Source organism: Carcharhinus amblyrhynchos, chromosome 24, assembly GCF_965287045.1.
Source record: "Carcharhinus amblyrhynchos chromosome 24, sCarAmb.v2.hapA, whole genome shotgun sequence".
Lineage (NCBI taxonomy): Eukaryota > Metazoa > Chordata > Chondrichthyes > Carcharhiniformes > Carcharhinidae > Carcharhinus > Carcharhinus amblyrhynchos.
The window spans coordinates 5,477,589-5,498,382 of NC_137347.1; the positions used below are offsets into that span (position 1 = coordinate 5,477,589).

Genomic DNA, 20,794 nt, shown 5'->3' on the forward strand with positions numbered 1-20,794 from the left:
CTGCGCTGTGGACAGCCACTCAGTTTTCTGTGCTGAGATCTCTGGAATAAGACCTGCACCCCATGACTTCCTGACCTGGGGGAGAGTGCAGCCCACTGAATGAAGGCTGACGCTTTAATCTCACAGTTATTGATTTAACCATTACTGATATTGGTAAGATTAAAATATTTTGACTTGTAAATCACTCTAAAGCATAGTGACTGGATGGAGATACATATGGATGTAAAGCTGAGATTTTTCATATCTGAATTCTTGGAACATAGTTTGAGAGTGTTGGCAGTGTGTCAACCTCAATGCTTAAACAGCACACAGACAGGAAATCTGAACACCTTAACTCACCCCCACCCTCCCCAATAAAAATAGCACCCTAATCCTACAGGTGGCATAGTGGCAGCGGTTAGTACTGCTGCCTCACAGCACCAGCAACGCTGGTTTGATACCAGCCTTGGGTCATTGTCTGTGTAGAGTTTGCACATTCTCTTTGTGTCTGCACAAGTTTCCTCCAGGTGATCCAGTTTCCTCCCACAGTCCAGAGATGTGTGAGTTAGATGGATTAGTCATGCTAACTTGCCCCTTAGTGTCCAAAAGATGTGCAAGTAGGGGAACTAGAAGAGTAATTAGAACATGGGGTTTGGGCCTGGGTGTGATGTCCTGTTGGGGAGTCAGTGCAGACTCAATGGGCTAAATGGCCTCCTTCTGCACTGTGGGGATTTTATGATTTTAGTCAATCAGTGCTTCCCTCCCAATAGCCCATTTCTTTATACTCAACGTCTCCGTTACACCAGGGAGGGTGGAGTGAAGGGAGAGAAGGGTCGTGGAGGTAAGGGTGAGACATCTAAGGAAAGAATAAGACAGAAAGAGAGTGAGTGTTGACAGGGATCAGAAACTGGGGGAGAGGAGGCCATTCAAAAGACAAACGATCACATCAGACAAGAGGACAGGACAAGACTGACCCAGGTCATAACTGTGTGGATAAAACACCATAAAGGAAAGTGCTAGAAAGACTCAGGTAAAAACCAGAGCAGCCTGAAAGAGAAAATGAGAGGCAATATATCACAGAGAGAAGCTGAAACATTTATCACTGACTTTAAGGGCAAAAATTAGAATTGAACTGTGTTCCATGGAGACTAGAGTCTAACAAAGAGTAGCAGCGCAGGAGGGAAAGGTTGCATAATAATAATGTAATGGTGCTCTGACATCACACTATATTTTTATGAAATGTATTTTATATATATTTGTCATCATGGCTAATTCCTAAAATTTTAGAACTGTACAATGACTGTTCAAAATGACTGAAGCTATGTCTGGCTGCGATCTTCGACCAATAGGAGTTAATCGGGCAGTATCGAAGAAATTTGTACCTCATTGTCGGTGTATAAAGGCGAAAACCCCTGTGGATTGCCTGTGTGCCCCACAGTTATAATACAAACAGGAAAGAGTGAAACTCTGAGGCCAAGAGTGGGAGAAGAGACTAAGGATCCAGCAATCCTATGGAAACTAAGTGTAACCCGACGACGGTTCCCTTTGGGTTCTCTGTCTTGAATGACATTTTATTAAGAGGGCACGGTGCCACAGTGGTTAGCACTGCAGCCTCACAGCCCCAGGGACCTGGGTTCAATTCCTGGCTTGGGTCACTGTCTATGCAGAGTCTGCATGTTCTCTGTGTGAGTTTTCTGGGGGTGCTCTGCTTTCCTCCCATAGTCGGAAAGATGTGCTGGTTAGGTGCATTGACCATGCTAAGTTCTCCCTCAGTGTACCTGCGCTAGAGTGTGGCGACTAGAGGATTTTCGTAGTAACTTCATTGCAGTGTCAATGTAAGCATACCTGTGATGCTAATTAATAAACTTTAAACTTAAATTTCCCATCATTGTCCATGCTGGGTCATTAACATTCATCGTGGTTAGGCCCGGGCACCATGGTAGCACAGTGGGTTAGCACTGCTACTTCACAGCTCCAGGGTCCTGGGTTCAATTCCCGGCTCGGGTCACTGTCTGTGTGGAGTTTGCACATTCTCCTCATGTCTGCGTGGGTTTCCTCCGGGTGCTCCGGTTTCCTCCCACAGTCCAAAGATGTGCGGGTTAGGTTGATTGGCCATGCTAAGAAATTGCCTCTTAGTGTCCAGGGATGCGTAGGTTAGTGGGATTAGTGGGTATAATATGTAGGGATATAAAATCATAGAATCATAGAACCCTACAGTGCAGAAAGAGGCCCTTCAGCCCATCAAGTCTGCACTGACCACAATCCAAACCAGGCCCTACCCCCATATATTATTACCCACTAATCCCTCTAACCTACGCATCTCAGGATGCTAAGGGGCAATTTTAGCATGGCCAGTCAACCTAACCCGCACATCTTTGGACTGTGGGAGGAAACCCACGCAGACATGAGGAGAACGTGCAAACTCCACACAGACTGGTTTTCACTTTACAGCATTTGCTGTTATTTCTATTCCAAAGTACAAATATCATAGGATATAGGAAAACAGGAATTCTCAGTAATATTAGAAGTAAAAACAAATTCAGCATGCTGTTTTAAAAAGTTCATTCTATTTACCAGTTGGAAGATCAGCTCCACTTTTGTTGTACGAATACACAGGTGCACTGATGAGGTACTCTCCCTTTTCATTCATAGCAAACCCAGGATACAACAGGTCATCATAAGAACATGGAATTTGAGGTGCAGGCACTGGTGGCAGATTAGTGCCATGCATAGGAGTACAAAGTGGGGTAATGAATGCTGAGGTCATTTGAGCCTGTGACATTGTTGGACTGGTCATCACTGTAGATGATAGTGATACAGATGTAATAATAGTCTGTGGTAAATTCTCTGCTGACTGACAAGTGATTAACTCAGGTGGATGAACTGAAAGCACCGGTGGAGTCAAAGATGCTGCTGAGGAAGGAAGATGTGACGTTCTCGGATCTGAGTGAAGGACGGGATCCATTCTTTGGGTTGTAGTGTACGGGGGCATCTCCAATGGATTATGGAGTGCCGGAAAAGATTGCTCAACTCTCGAATGCATTTTAGTTGGTGCTTGAACTTCATCAGTCTCTGGTGCAGCCTTCACTGAAGAAGCGAAATGTTTACATTCTACATCTGTGTAATCAGATTCCAAGCCTCGGTCATATTTTTTTGAGAGTTGTGGAAAGTCTTCATCTCGTCCTACATACTCAGCTGATGATTTTTTGGGTAGGTGACCTGGGGTCTGCTGTGTCGAACTCTGCTGCCTAGTTCCCATTGTTTGCTGCAGACGGGGTGGTAAGCTTGACTGCAATCGGCTTGGTTTATTTACAAAACTGCTTGAATTCTTCACTCCCTTGAAGTCAGCTTCAGAGTTAACATTCGTTAGCTTCTTAGTTCTTTTTCCTTGAACTCTGTTCCAGCTTGTGCCCCGAGAGACCTGTGTAAGTGGCCTAAGGTTCTGAAGAGGGACACTGTGTTTTTCTCCTAGTTGTTCTATGTAGACAACAAATGGTCCATTATCAGGATTGACTGCCTGAATGTGTGCATTGTAGCATTTACCATTATATAGGGTTAGGGCCTGGGTGGGATTGTGTTCGGAACAGACTCGATGGGCCAAAGAGTCTCTTTCTGCGCTGTAGGGTTCTATGATTCTAAATGTTAAAGGCCAGTTTCAGAGCAGGTTAGAAGCGAGACTAGCAGAAAGTAAAGTATTTCTTCATGATGGCAGCCACATGCTATGTCTGCAGGTCCATTCAGGACACTGCTCCAGTCTCCAGCCTCACCCACATCCCTCCAACTCATCAATTGTAGGAGGCAGGGGAGGAGGGCATTTGGACTTGTCTGAGGTCAGGACTGGAATGGAAGTTTCTGTCTGCCCATTCCTCTTTCTCCTGACTCCTATCCGAATAATGAGTCTCCCGGGCTGTTTTCTTTTGGAGGCAGGCTCAGTTCAAGTCTGCTTCGTACAAACAAGCCGAGTGTGTGTGAGACGCATACCCACCTAACTGAAACCTGGATATTGTAATCACATCTCACAGGGTGTACAGCACAGAAACTGGCCTTCAACACCAGGTGCTTATACACCTACAGTAATCCACCTCTTCCATCATTGTATCCCCTCTTCCTTTAACTTTCATTTACAGATCCAGATTCCCCTTAAACACATCTGCAATCAGTGTCCTGATTGACAAAGAACCCCTTTTTTTTCATTTCCAGGAGAAACAGGTTCATTGGCACCTCAGCCATTTACGTTCTCGCCTGAAGACTGCATTTGATGGATCCTGAGCCTGTTAAATTGGCTCATTGTTAAACATAGCTGTTGTGTCTGGAAAAGATATCCAAAGGAAAGCCATGTTGCTACAAGCAGAGGGTAGGTTGAATAGAGACACTGAGTCAATCACTCCCCCTCACCCAGGTTGCTGGGATTAGGGGTATCCCAGCCAGATGATGACAAGTTCCCACCTGGATCAACAAACTTTAGGGAACCTCACCCAGGGCCAGTCATATCAAGCTGGATGTCTCAACCCCCTCTGAAGTGACTGACCAAACTGAATAGGATGGCCTCTAAAAGCAATGAATATGCCCATGTGCTAGACCCATGTTCACTAGGGGAGGCGATGGCCTAGTGGTATTACTCCAGATACTCAGCCAATGTTCTGGGGACCCAGGTTCGAATCCCATCACGACAGATGGTGGAATTTGAATTAAATAAAAAAAAATCTGGAATTAACAATTTACTAATGACCATGAAACCATTGTCGATTGTCGGAAAACCTATCTGATTCACTCATCCCCTTTAGGAAAAGAAATCTGTCCTCCTTACCTGGAGCGGTCTACATGTGACTCCAGAGCAACAACAATGTGGTTGACTCTCAACTGCCCTCTGAAATGGTACAATAACAAGGCACTCAGTTCAAAAGTGACTAGGGATAGGCATCAAATGTTGGCCCAGCCACGATGCCCATCTCTCACATGTGAATAAATAGAAGCTAGATCCAGACTGTGCAATATCTTTTGTGTTACCACTGACCAGCACATTAACACAGAAGCTAGGAATGCTGCAGCGAGTAACTCGCCTCCTGACTCCCCAAAGCCTATCCACCATCTACAAGTCAGGAGTGTGATGGAATACTCCCCACTTGCCTGGATGGGTGCAGTTCCAACAACACTCAAGAAGCTTGACACCATCCAGGACACAGCAGCCCCGCTTAATGGGCACCACATCTACAAACATTCAATCCCTCCACCTCGATAGCAGCAGTGTGTACTACCTACAAGATGCACTGCAGCAATTCCCAAAAGGTCTTTAGCTGCACTTTCCAAACCCATGACTACTTCCATCTAGAAGGGCAGCAGATATGTGGGAACACCACTACCTGCAAGTTCCCCTCCAAGCCACTCGCCATCTTGGCTTGGAAATATATCGCCGTTCCTTCGCAATCGCTGGGTCAAAATCCTCCCTAACGGCAATGTGGGTCAACCCACAGCACATGGACTGCAGCAATTCAAGAAGGCAGCTCACCACCACCTTCCCAAGGGCAACTAGGAATGGGCAAGAAATGTTGGCCAGCCAGCGATGCCCATGTCCCACAAATGAATTTTTAAAAATCACTTCATATAGAATTGTCAGCTAAGAAGTGGCAGTCACCAGTGTGTGATATTCCTACAATCTACCCATTGAAATGAGCTGATTTTCAGAAATAAATATTTATTCATGACATTTTATGTTTAGCTATTTATGTATCCAGATGATGTTTATGCATAATTTATGCATTCAGGAAGCTGATGAACTTTTAATACAAAAACATAAGGTATTTATTCAAATAAACTATATTACACCAGGCAAAAAAAAAGTAAAGATTTCAATACAAACACAGGAAGATGATTCAAATTCCCACTATTCTTTTATCCCAGCAATACAGGGATGGCAGCGGCATGGGGACATTGTCACTAGGTCAGTAATCCAGAGATCCAGGCTAAAGAATCATAGAACCCTACAGTACAGCAAGAGGCCCTTCGGCCCATCGAGTCTGCACTGAACACAATCCCACCCAGACCCTACCCCCATATCCCTACATATTATACCCACTAATCCCTCTAACCTACGCATCCCTGGACACTAAGAGGCAATTTCTTAGCATGGCCAATCAACCTAACCCGCACATCTTTGGACTGTGGGAGGAAACCAGAGTACCTGGAGGAAACCCACGCAGACACGAGGAGAATGTGCAAACTCCACACAGACAGTGACCCGAGCCGGGAATCAAACCCAGGACCCTGGAGCTGTGAAGCAGCAGCGCTAACCACTGTGCTACCGTGCCACCCAAGCTCCAGGAACCCAGGTTCAAATCCCACCATGGCAGATGAGATGGTAAAAGTTTGGAATTAGAAGTCTAATGATGACCATGAGACCATTGCCAATTGTTATAATGTTCCATCTGGTTCACTAATGTCCTTTAGTAGAGGAAATCTGCCGTCATTACTCGATCTGATCTACATGTGAGTCCAGACCTACAGCAATGTGATTGCCTCTTACACTGCCCTTTGAAACATATTCAATTCAAGGGCAATTAGGGATGAGTAATAAATGCCCACATCATCTCCTGAATGAATAAATATACTTACAGACACACAAACTAGTAAAGAGTACCACTTAGCTTGACACAGGTACAGTTGCAAATGGTCTCCTTCCAAAAAATTTCTGAGCATTCACTTGGAACTCCTCATCCAACTCATATTCTCCCCAACAAATTGTGTTGGTAACTCACTGTGTCTTCAACTGTAGAACAAACACAGGAATTCCCTAAACTCAGTCTTCCAGTAGCACCTCTGGTACATTGATCACTTTATTGAGTCCTCTAACTGATTATTTGGTTCAGTACTGCCCCCATTAGTCTGAGACTTTTCTCCCACAAGCACTTAAAATACCTGTCTCCTCTCTATAACACAAACACTGAACGCACCCCCCCTTCCCTCTCTCAAGTCCTGTCTTTTCTCTGCCCATGTCACTGGATCATTGTTGCTAGGCAACAATAAAGCTTTTCTATTTGTATTTTTTATCCCAGAATCATTGAACTTCTGATCCCTTTTAGCCCATTTCTTTAACTTCATGCATTGTAAGACCTCATTAAAAATGCATTTAATATATATATATAGAAATCCAAAAGACCAGAAACTTTTAGTTATAAGTCTATCCAGACTCCCAGGCATCCAGGTATAGAAACCTGGCATGGTGGCACAGTGGTTGGCACAGCTACCTTTCAGCTCTAGGGTCCTGGGTTCAATTCTCTCCTTGGGTCACCGTCTGCATGTTTTCCCCATGCCTGCATGGGTAGTCCAATTTCCTCCCACAGTCCAAAAGATGTGCTGCTTAGGTGCATTGGCCATGCAAAATTCTCCCTCAGTGTACCCAAACTGGCACTGGAGTGTGGCAACTAGGGGATTTTCACAGTAACTTCATTGCAGTGTTAATGTAAGCCTAACTAATCAATAAACAAACAAAACATAAATGCAAGTGAAACAATTTTTACCTTTTTCATTACAAATATATATAAAAGAACAAAAGAACCTCGTTGAGTATGTTTAAGTCACGGGTAGATAGATTTCTGATAGATAAGAGAGTTAAGGGTTATGGGGAGCAGGCTGGTAAGTGGAACTGATCCACTTCAGATCAGCCATGATCTTATTGAATGGCGGGGCAGGCTCGAAGGGCTAGATGGCCTACTCCTGCTCCTATTTCTTATGTTCTAACAAAGAACAATACAGCACAGGAACAGGCCCTTCGGCCCACCAAGCTTGCGCCGATATGAAGTTTCTACCCCTCAGTTTGTCTCCTGTTCATGTGTCAATCAAGATACACCTTGAATGTTGCTAATGTGTCTGCTTCCACTACCTCCACTGGCAGTGCATTCAAAGCACCCTCCACTCTCTGTGTGAAAAACTTTCCCCACATATTTGCCTTAAACTTCTTCCCTCTCACCTTGAACCTGTGCCCTCCTGTAGTTGACGTTTCCACCCTGGGAAAAAGCCCCTGAGTATCTACCCTAACTATGCCTCTCCTGATATAGAAACCCAGTTCAAAAATATACATTGTTGTCAGCAGTGTGTTAGATCAGGATGCCATGGGATATGGGCCAATGTAGAACAAATGGAGTTGAGGTGTAGATCAAGCATCATCTAACTGAATGCTGGAGCAGGTTTGAGGAGTTGAGTGGTCACCACCTCTGCCCGATGTCCCTATATCCCTATATGAGCTGTGACACTGCATGCACCACTGGATGCAAAATATTTAATTCTGGATCTCAAAGCACTTTATAATCAAGGTGCAATCATTATCATTTGGTAGGCAAACAGTAGAACAATCTGTATTTATATAACACCCATTAACATAGTAAATCACTCCAAAATGTTTCAAAGCAACACAGCAAGTAACTCAAAGGGAGTACAGTCTTTCTAAGAGCAGACAAATCATGAACCAAATTAATTATTGGTGAGTCCTATTGGGGAAGGAATGTTGTCCAGGACCCCAGAACTCCCCCATTCTCTCTTGAATATCGCCATTTAATATTGTTTCCCCCATTGATAATACAATCGGTGTTTATTCTGCAAAGACACTGCAACAATACCCTCTGAGATTATATGCAGGACCATAAGCGTTATTGCCATTCCTTCAACTCTTACCCTGGGGGGGGTCTTCAAACCTTTCCGTTCATTGATAGGTTTTATGTATTCTCTGCTCAACCTGACTTTCAACCAGTACAATCCTGACTTTCCAATTATTCTGTTGGTGTTTGAAGCATTGAACACTGCCACAAATCCCAGGAGGGTGAATAATTAACTGCGAGAACATCCTTCCCCTTGCTGAGAAGAACATGGTCATATTAGCCCGCACGGCACAGAACCTTATCATATCAAACACCCGTCTGCTGCAACGCTGTTATTTTCCATTTTAATGACTCCCGCAGAAGGCTGGGAAGTTTTCGGCAGGTGGGCTGAACGCACGGGAAATCATTCTGATTGCAAGGCTCCGGAACAATACTGCTTCCTGGTGTATTAACACCTTGGGTGGCACGGTAGCACAGTGGTCAGCACTGCTGCTTCACAGCTGCAGGGTCCTGGGTTCGATTCTCGGCTTGGGTCACTGTCTGTGTGGAGTTTGCACATTCTCCTCATGTCTGCGTGGGTTTCCTCCGAGTACTCCGGTTTCCTCCCACAGTCCAAAGATGTGCGGGTTAGGTTGATTGGCCATGCTAAGAAATTGCCCCTTAGTGTCCAGGGATGTGTAGGTTAGAGGGATTAGTGGGTATAATATGTAGGGATATGGGGGTAGGGCCTGGGTGGGATTGTGTTCGGTGCAGACTCGATGGGCCGAATGGCCTTTTTCTGCACTGTAGGGTTCTATGATCCTATGTTTCTGTGTATCAATCAAAGTTATCAACTTAACCGCTGGACACAAGCCTCTCAAAGCAGCACCTTGTGAGTGGCTTGTTTCAAGCCTGTCCCGTGTTCTGGATTTAATCAGGAGCAGTCAATTTAAATTATCTGTCCACACAAACAGGCAGAGTTCGGGTAATGAAGGGAAGATGTTTAACTACATTGGGTGTGATCTTCCTGGCCCTTCACACCACACTCCCGTTGCAGCGAAGAGGGAGAATTTGGCAGCCAGCCAAATCTCCGTACTGCAGTGGGATGGGAAAATCCCCCCAGCGTGAACGGTGGTAAGATTCCAGCCATCGCGCTCACGCCTTCAGGTCACCCGGAAGCACTTGACGGTCAATGGAGCACTTTTCAAACGCAGTCACTGCTGCAGTGTAGGAGGCAGGGCAGGCAATTTCAGCACAGCAAGATCCCACAAAGAGAAACGTGATAAAGCCCAGATCTGGTGATGAGCTGTACAGGAGGAAATTCTCCACTCTCCTTTGGAAGCTGCTGTGAGATCTTTCCTGCTCACCAGACTGCAGCTGGGTTTAACATCTTGCCCGATAGCTTGGCACATTCGCCAGTGCACACTCCCTCTGCACCTGGATTCTTTTTTATTCATTCATGGGACATGGGTGTCTCAGGCTGGCCAGTATTTATTGCCCATCCCTAATTGCCCCTGAGAAGGTGGTGGTGAGCTGCCTTCCTGAATCGCTGCAGTCCATGTGTTGTGGGTTGACCCACAATGTCTTTAGGAAGGGTATCCCAGGATTTTGACCCAGTGACTGTGAAGGAACGGTGATGTATTTCCAAGTCAGGATGGTGAGTGGCTTGGAGGGGAACTTGCAGGTGGTGGCGTTCCCTTGTCCTTCTGCATGGAAGTAGTCCTGGGTTTGGAAGGTGCTGTCTAAGGATCTTTGGTGCATTGCTGCAGTGCATCTTATAGATAGTACACACTGCTGCTACTGAGCATCGGTGGTGGAGGGATTGAATGTTTGTAGATGTGGTGCCAATCATGCGGGCTGCTTTGTCCTGGATGGTGTTGAGCTTCTTGAGTGTTGTTGGAGCTGCACCCACCCAGGCAAGGGGGGGGCATTTATACCCCTGGCTTGTATCTTGTAGATGGTGGACAGGCTTTGGGGAGGCAGGAGGTGAGTGACTCGCCGTAGTATTCCCAGCCTCTAACCTGGTCTTGTAGCCACTGTGTTTATGTGGTGAGTCCAGCTGAGTTTCTGGTTAATGGTCACCCGAAGGATATTGACAGTGGGGAGGATTCAGTGATGGTAACACTAATGAATGTCAAGGGACGGTGATGATAGCCATTGCCTGGCATTTGTGTGGCACGAAGGGGTGCACTGAGGTGGAAGCAGAAGCCACAACAGTGTCTGGATACCAGCCAAGGTGAAGATCTCTCTGAATCGAGTCTTCCTGCCAGCCTGTCTCCATACACTCAGTTACAAAATAAATGACTGCTTTCTCCACAGTCCATTTTGTGCTTTGACGGTATGTGGCTGGCGGCTCCTGTTTTACATCCACTGTCAATTTCTATAGTTATCAAATTGAGGAATGTCAGCACTCAACCATGTTACACTTTGTATTTCAGTCACTCACTGTCGGCATCAATCACTTTCAGGGGAGCCACCTGATAGCTTAGATACAGAGCACAGTAAAGCTCGCTCTACACTGTCCGCATCAGATACTCCCAGGACAGGCCCAGCACGGGGTTAGATACAGAGTAAAGCTCCCTCTACACTGTCCCCATCAAACACTCCCAGGACAGGTACAGCACGGGGTTAGATACAGAGTAAAGCTCCCTCTACACTGTCCCCATCAAACACTCCCAGGACAGGTACAGCATGGGGTTAGATACAGAGTAAAGCTCCCTCTACACTGTCCCCATCAAACACTCCCAGGACAGGTACAGCACGGGGTTAGATACAGAGTAAAGCTCCCTCTACACTGTCCCCATCAAACACTCCCAGGACAGGTACAGCACGGGGTTAGATACAGAGTAAAGCTCCCTCTACACTGTCCGCATCAGATACTCCCAGGACAGGTACAGCATGGGGTTAGATACAGAGTAAATCAGGAATAAACCTGATAAATATTAAACAAAAAGAACAAGTATCGTTAATAGTGGGCATGAAGTTGTCAGATTATTTATAAAAAGACAGCTGATTCATTGAAGCCCTTTAGAACAGGAAATCTTTCATCCTTATCCAGTTTGTGGTCCCAGCCCCAGGTGTGGTTGAATCTCACTGCTGATGAAATGGGTTAACAAGCGACTCAATTAACTCTTATGAAAATCAATAATCCACAGGGACTGCAGCAGTTGATGAAGGTGTCCTACCCTCAGTATCGAAGGCAATAGGAATGGGGAATAAATGTAAGCCTGCCAGTGATGCCCACGTCCCCTGAATAAATATTTCAAATGACACATCGCAATTTAAGCGCATAATCAATGTTGACAATTTAGCACTGACTGAGGTGCCAATGAATGCATTAAATATTAAACCAGGGCCTTGTCCTACAGTTTGAGTCGATGTAAAAGACCTGCGGTCACATCTGAAAAATGTCCAGGGTCAACATTCCTTTCCCAGGCAACATACCAAATAAAATGATCATTAGTTGTGGATCTTATTACAGTTTGTCAGCCCGCCTGTGTCTATGGAACATTCCGGACACCCATTGGATACAGGATTTCTTTCCTTTGTCATTCACCCTCACCACAAGTCAGGATTTCATTTCATTTGGTGTTTTATATGAACACGAATATTATATTAGTGCGGCACGGTAGCACAGTGGGGGCGGCACGGTAGCACAGTGGGGGCGGCACGGTACCACAGTGATTAGCACTGCTGCTTCACAGCTCCAGGGTTCTGGGTTCGATTCCCGGCCTCGGGTCACTGTGTGTGCGGAGTTTGCACATTCACCTCGTGTCTGCGTGGGTTTCCTCCGGCTATTCCGGTTTCCTCCCACAGTCCAAAGATGTGCAGTTTAGGTTGATTGGCCGTGCTAATAAATTGCCCCTCTGTGTCCAGGGATGTGTAGGTTAGAGGGATTAGTGGGTGTAATATGTAGGGATATGGGGGGTAGGGCCTGGGTGGGATTGTGTTTGGTGCAGACTCGATGGGCCAAAGGGCCTCTTTCTGCACTGTAGGGTTCTATGATTCCATGATTCTAGTACAGAGAGGCAATGGTCTCATGATATTATTGCTAGCCTATCAATGCAAAAATGTTGTGGGGACCTGGGTTCGAATCCTGCTGTGGCAGATGGTGGAATTTGAATTCAACTAAAACAAAATCTGGAATTAAGAACATACTGATGACCTTGAACTCATTGTTGACTATTGGAAAAACCCATCTGGTTCACTAATGTTCTTTAGGGAAGGAAATCTGCCATCCTTACCTGGTCTGTCATACAGGCAGAACGAGAGGGCACAGCCTCAAGATAAAGGGGGGGACAGTTCAGATCAGAGTTGAGGAGGAACTTCTTCACTCAAAGGGTGGTGAATCTCTGGAATTCTCTGCCCATTGAAGTGGTGGAGGCTACCTCACTGAATATATTTAAGTCACGGGTAGATAGGTTTGTGATAGACAAGGGAATTAAGGGTTATGGGGAGAAAGCGGGAAAGTGGAACTGATCCACTTCAGATCAGCCATGATCTTATTGAATGGCAGGGCAGGCTCGAAGGGCTAGATGGCCTACTCCTGCTCCTATTTCTTATGTTCTTATTGTGTTCTTACATGTGACTCCAGAACCACAGCCAATGTGCTTCACTCTCAACTGCCCTCTGAAATGGACTCAGCAAGCCATTCAGTTCAAGGACAATAAATTCTGGCCAGCCAGTGACGTCCATGTCCCATAAATGAATAGAAAAAAACTGCCACACACCTGTATCCCTGTCATAAATCCAACTGTACAATCCACCTGCCTGTATCGTCACCTAAACCCTGTCATGTACCTGTGTTGTAAGAACATAAGAAATAGGAGCAGGAGTAGGCCATCTAGCCCCTCGAGCCTGCCCCGCCATTCAATAAGATCATGGCTGATCTGAAGTGGATCAGTTCCACTTTCCCGCTTTCTCCCCATAACCCTTAATTCCCCTGTCTATCAGAAACCTATCTACCCGTGACTTGGATATATTGAGTGAGGCAGCCTCCACCACTTCAACGGGCAGAGAATTCCAGAGATTCACCACCCTTTGAGTGAAGAAGTTCCTCCTCAACTCTGATCTAAACTGTCCCCCTCCCCTTATCTTGAGGCTGTGCCCTCTAGTCCTGCTATCCTTTCTAAGCGGGAAGAATCTCTCTACCTCTACCCTATCCATCCCCTTCATTATCTTATACGTCTCTATAAGATCCCCCCTCAGCCCCCTAAACTCTAACAAGTACAGACTCAGTCTATTCAATCTCTCTTCATAGACTAACCCCCTCATCTCCGGTATCAGCATGGAGAACCTTCTTATAACCCAATGCTGCCACGTATCCAATTTTGACGATTATAAGTATCACCCCACTTTTATTTTGGTTATTTCTTTTGTATTTGATAATGCAAGAGGAGACAGAATGGCCCCTCGAACACTCCTCTTAGCCCGTAATGGAAATCCTGAAGACCAGGCCTGAATTCCAGACCCTGGATACACATTCTTTGTCAAAGATGCTGAGGATCATGTGGCATGGGCCTCTGGCTTGTGGAACCAGTAAACCTGCCTTGCCGGAGTGAAAAGCTCAGTCTGCTACTTACCATCTTGCTCGCAGCCTGACAGACAAGGAGCTCGGCCCAGGTTGAACACCTGACCTCAGTTACACCACTTCTGCCGGTAACTGTGTACCATTACCCAAGGGACAGTTTCTCCCTTGCCTATCAATCCCATTGTGCAAAAGTAAATTACACAGCATCGGTTTTCAACCCACCAAACTCCACAGTGGTTAGCACTGCTGCCTCACAGCTCCTGGGACCTGGGTTCGATTCCCGCCTTGGATCACTGCCTGTGTGGGGTTTGCACATGTGCCTGCGAGGGTTTCCCCCGGGTGCTCCGGTTTCCTCCCACAGTCCAAAGATGTGCATGTTAGGCGGATTGGCCATGCTAAATTGCCTCGTAGTGTCCCGGGATCCGTAGGTTACAGGGATTAGCAGGATAAGTATGTGGGGTTATGGTGATGGGACTTGGGTGGGGTTGTTATCGGTGTAGACATGATGGGCTGAATGGCTTCCTTCTACACTGTAGACATACTATGGGATTGGACTTTGATTCTGGACTCCAAGCCCACGCGAAACAATACTTATTTTCTCAGCCCTATAAGATCTTTCCTTTATTCCTCTTTTTAATGAATGAACATAGAGAGGTGGGGGGGGCAGGGAGGGGGGAGATACTGTGCATTTTCACTATGTGAAAATAAGCTAACTCATTGAGTTCATACTATCCTGAGTTTGTTGTGGTGTTATTCATAGAAAGTTGGATCATGTCAAAACCAAGATATTGGAAACCATGGCACTGTTTGTGAAGAAAAAAACAAATCAAAAAAACTTGCTGTTTGTAGACGATGGTGAGAGGAAGAATTAGTGTTCTTAAACTTAATCCCTCCTGCTATCCACAAACAGAGCTTAAACATTTAAGACTCTTGGCTTTATAAGAAATATTGACTATCTAGGCGAGGAAGATGTGTCAACATTGGTTAGTCCCCACCTGGAGTATAAAGAACAAAGAACAACACAGCACGGGAAACAGGCCCTTCGGCCCAACGAGCCCGCGCCGCCATCTTAACAATGTGTTTTTCCTCCTCCACCCTTGACCCGTGTCTATGCGTATGGTACCCCCATTGGAAACCAGATTAAGGGGAGAATAATTTCGGGACAATTTGTTACACCAGTCAGCCTAAGAGCACATCTTTGAGGTGTGGGAGGAAACCGGAGCACCCAGAGGAAACCCGGAGGGGACTATATTGCCTAGTTCTGGGCACCACACTTCCAATGCTTTCAAGAGATTGCATTAGTTTGCTAGAATGTTATCAGGGCTTAGAGAAATGTGAGGGACTCAGATTGTTCTCCTTGGAGCAAAGAAGGTGAGGAGGAGATTTGATAGGACGTGTTAAAAACCTGTTTCTTGTTTGCAGTTTCAGAAGACTCAGTAACCAAAGGACACAAATGTAGACTAGAGCCAGACACAGGAAAACAAAACCACACAGTTAGTCGCGGTGACATTGAATAAAAACACTGGGAGGTCGACAGAAGCAGATTAGTAGCAACTGGAAACTTACAAAAGGGAATTGGATGAAGTTTGAAGGGGAAATATTTTCAGCGGACACAGGAATGGGCCAGTCAGCACCTCGAGTCTGTTCCACCATTCAATGAGATTATTAACTAACCCCCTGCCCAATACACACACACACACATACACACACACATACACACACACACACACACACATTCACACACACACACATACATACACACACCCACATTCACACACGCACACACACACACCCACATTCACACACACACATACACACACACACACATTCACACACACACACACACACACATTCACACACACACACACATATACACACACACACACACATTCACACACACACACACACACATACACACACACACACCCACATTCACACACACACATACACACACACACATTCACACACACACACTCACACACACACATACACACACACACATTCACACACACACACACACATACACACACACACACACACATTCACACACACACACACATACACACATTCACACACACACATTCACGCACACACATACACACACACACATTCACACACACACACACACATTCACACACACACACACACATACACACACCCACATTCACACACACTCACACACACACACACACACACACATTCACACACACACACACACACACCCACATTCACACACACCCCCACTCACACACACCCCCACCCACCCACATTCACACACACACATACAAACACATGCACACACATACACACACGCACACATGCGCACATGCACACACACACATACACAACACATATGCATACATGCACACAACACACGCACGCACAAACGTTCACACATGTATATGTCTATATACACAGACTCACACACACATATATTTTCACACACACATATATGTACACACACACACATGTGCGTATATGTATATATATATACACACACACATATACATACAAACACACATACACGCACACACGTACATGCACACACATCCATGGACATACACATGCACACATCCACACACACATACATGCACACACAAATACACACGCATACACATGCACACACACACACATATACACATAGACACACACATAGACATGTGCATGTGCACGTACACTTTTGATTAAGAAGTATTTATCAATCTAAGATTACAGGTCAACATCTGAAGTTGCATCATTGCCATCTGAAGAAGTGAGTTCCAGACTTCTTACACCTTTAGCGTAGAGAAGTTTCTCTAATTCTGCCCCCTGCCAGTCCTGACTCTAAATTTTAATTATCCTGGTCCCAGTTTCCACATCAACAAAAATTATTTCGCTCTATCTAATCCATTTGTACCTTATAAATCTTGAAATTTTTGATCAGGTTTCCCTTTAACCTTCAACATTCCAAGGAAAATAACCCTAGTTTGGGTAATCTCTCCTCATAATTTAACACTTGGAGTCCAAGTATTCTTTTGCTAAATCTCACTGCACTCCATCCAAGGCCAATATGTCCTTCATAAGGTGTAATACCCCCAAAGTTAGCAGTCAATAAATGTTTTTGATTATTTTCTGTACCTTTCTGTGGCATGGTGACACAGTGGGTTAGCATTGCTGCCTCACAGTGCCAGGGACTCGGATTCGATTCCTGGCTCGGGCCACTGTCTGTGACGAGTTTGCACGTTCTCCCCATGTCTGTGTGGGTTTCCTCCGGGTGCTCCAGCTTCCTCCCACACTCCAAGGATGCGCAGGTTAGGTAGATTGGCCATGATAAATTGACCTTTAATGTCAGGGGGATTAGCAGGGTGAATAAGTAGGGTTATGGGGATAGGGCCTGGGTGGGATTGTGGTCGGTGCAGACTCAATGGGCCGAATAGCCTCCTCCTGCACTGTCGGGATCCTATAATTTTCAACGTTATGTATTTATGTTGTTGTGTGATTGCCTCAGTTTCTTTCTCAATCTTCTGTTTGCCCGTGATTTTTTTTAAAAATGTGCTCTAAACCCTGAATGAAGTAACAAACAGACGACAGGCTTTCCAAGTTTTAGAAGAAAGAGAAATGTTTATCGCTCAACACCTGAATATGTATGGCTGCACCCACGCTCACATTCCTACAGACATACACACTCTCAGAAAGCGATTGGGATCACAAAGGTAGCATCGCATTTAGCTTTCAGAATTTCACGAGTTGTTTGCTTTTCCCTGGGGTAAAGCCTTGAAATGATGCAAACCTGCAAACGTTTTTAGTTCCAAAAATACTCTGGCAGTTTAAAAGGGTGGTGATTTCTTCTCGCAGGACCAGATCCCTCTTATTCCTAGCGTTGCCAAACCTTTGACATGGTGTCTCCAGGAACTGACAATTAGTCTCCAGGAGGGAAAATCATTGGGACATTTAAAAAGTTTTATTGGAATTCTTTGAACATTTCTCTTTGCCAGATGTAAAAATATTGCAAATGGTGTATAAGGAAAGGATATTTAACTGACAGTCAAGCTTTATCCAATTGGATAATGAATGGTGGAGGCAGGCACACTCGAGTTGTTTAAGGCTTACTTAGATAGGGACATGAGCAGACCAGAGATGGAGGGATACAGGAGACTGATCTAAATAAAGATCAACAGCCTTAGGACGTCCCTGGGAATCAACTGATTCCTATGGACCTTCCAACATATTGTATGGCTCATTTGTCTTACTTCTGAGCTTCTGGGGATTCCGTAAATGTCTGTCAAAGTTTTGCATGTTTATTGATGTCGTTTCTTTTACTTCACCAGTGATTCGGTCCACCTTGCTGTCCAACAAGGGGCATACAAGGACCATCTGACGGGCAACACGACAGCTCAGTGACTATCACTGTTTGCTGTGCAGACACATGGATTTGGGCCGGTGTCTGTGGGAGTTTGCACATTCTCCCCGTGCTTGCGTGGGTTTTCTCCGGGTGCTCCGGTTTCCTCCCACACCCCAAAGATGTGCTCTTAGGCTGATTGGTGTAACAAATTGTCCCTAAATTAGTCTCCCCTCAATCGGCGTAGACAAAGGTCATGGGTAGAAGAGGGCACTCACAATGTTAAAATGGCGGTGCGGGCTCGTTGGGCCGAAGGGCCTGTTTCCCGTGCTGTGTTGTTCTTTGATCTTTTTTGCTGCCCAGTTGGTGTAGGGAGACAGTACAACACAAGGATGAATGCATTGACTGACAAATGGCCGCAGCATGAGGGCAAGTCAAACCTCCAAAAATACATTTAATTACACTTGGCGACCCTACTTATTCCATTCCAGCCAAGGTGTGACTTGAAGCTTGGGAGCGATGTCCCGGTAAAGTTCCTCAGGTGTAGAGTTCAAGATCAACCCAAGTCTCTGCCTATTGGTGTGGCTCAGCTGGGGTCTTTGTCCTTTGCTGGGGTAGATTTCTGCCTCTGTCTGAATCACATCCATACTATTAAAACCCCCTCGCTGGCAGATGCAGTATAATGTGGATAAATGTGAGGTTATCCACTTTGGTAGCAAAAATAGGAAGGCAGATTATTACTTGAAGGGGTGTAAATTGAGAGAGGTGGATACTCAGTGAGACCTGGGTGTCCTCTTGTGTCAGTCACTGAAAGTAAGTGCAAAGGTACAGCAGGCAGTGAAGAAGGCAAATGGTACGTTGGCCTTCATAGATCATAGAACCCTACAGTGCAGAAAGAGGCCCTTCGGCCCATCGAGTCTGCACTGAACACAATCCCACGCAGGCCCTACCTCCATATCCCTACATATTATACCCACTAATCCCTCTAACCTACACATCCCTGGACACTAAGGGGCAATTTCTTAGCATGACCAATCAACCTAACCTGCGTATCTTTGGACTGTGGGAGGAAACCTGAGCACCCGGAGGAAACCCACGCAGACACAAGGAAAATGTGCAAACTCCACACAGTCAGTGACCTGAGCTGGGAATCGAACCCAGGACCCTGGCGCTGTGAAGCAGCAGTGCTAACCACTGTGCTACCGTTCACAGAGAGAGGATTGGAGTATAAGGATAGGGATGTTTTGCTGAAATTGTATAGGGTGTTGGTGAGGCCACACCCGGAGTATTGTGTGCAGATTTGGTGTCCTTATCTGAGGAAAGATGTCCTTGCTGTAGCGGGAATACAGTGAAGGTTACCAGGCTGGGATGGAAGGTCTGTCATATGAGGAGACCAAATCGGTTGGGATTATATTCTTTGGGGTTTGAAGGAGTGACTGGGAATCTCACAGAAACTTACAAAATTCTAACAGAGTTAGACAGGATAGATTCAGAAAGAATGTTTCCAATGGTGGGGGAGTCCGGAACTAGGGGGTTAGAGTTTGAGGATAAGGGGTAAACCTTTAAGAGCTAGGCCTTGGCTCCTTCTTCTGCGACTAGATCCTAGACTTCCTAACCCACAGATCTGAATCAGATAGGCAACAACGCCAGCTTCCCCAATCATCCTCAACACTGGCGCCCCACAAGACTGTGTCCTCAGCCCATTGCTATACTCCTTATACACCTACAATCGTGTGGCCAAATTTCCCTCCAATTTGATCTTCAAGTTTGCTGATGACACCACCATAGTGCGTCAATGATCATAAAAAGAAACCCTACAGTACAGCAGAAGGCTATTTGGCCCATCGGGTCTGCACCGATAGCAATCCCACCCAGGCCCTATCCCTGAATCTCACATATTTATCCTGCTAATCCCTCTAACACACACACTTCAGGACACTAATGGTCAATTTAGCATGGCCAATCAGCCTAACCTGCAATCTTTGGACTTTTGATGATTGGGAGCACAGGAAAGAGACAGAGAATCTGATGAAATGGTGCAATGGCAATAATCTCTCCCTCACTGTCAGTAAAATGAAGGAGATAATCACTGACTACAGTAAGTGTACAGTAAGGACATGATCTCATCTACATCAGTGGGGATGAAATGGAAATGGTCCAGAGCTTCAGGTTTTTAGGTATCCAGATCACCAACAAATTGACCTGGTCCCCCCATGCCAACACTATAGTTAAGAAAGCCCACCAATACCTCTACTTTCTCAGGAGGCTAAGGAAATTTGGCATGTTAGCTATGACTCTCACCAACTTTTACAGATGCACCATAGAAAGCATCCTTTCCAGATATATGACAGCTTCTACAGCTCCTGCTTTGCCCAAGACTGCATGAAACTACAAAGGGGT

At 45.6% G+C, this 20,794-nt stretch overlaps 1 protein-coding gene across 1 annotated transcript in view; it reads right to left on the minus strand.

Moving 5' to 3' along the window:
* Positions 1 to 2,545: 2,545 nt before the first annotated feature.
* LOC145357704 (OTU domain-containing protein 4-like) overlaps positions 2,546 to 20,794 on the minus strand; it is an 83,910-nt gene continuing 65,661 nt past the window's right edge. The window contains exon 4 of the mRNA XM_080211130.1: positions 2,546 to 3,541. Coding sequence (XP_080067256.1) covers positions 2,546 to 3,541 — 996 coding nt within the window. The remainder of the gene's footprint in view (positions 3,542 to 20,794) is intronic.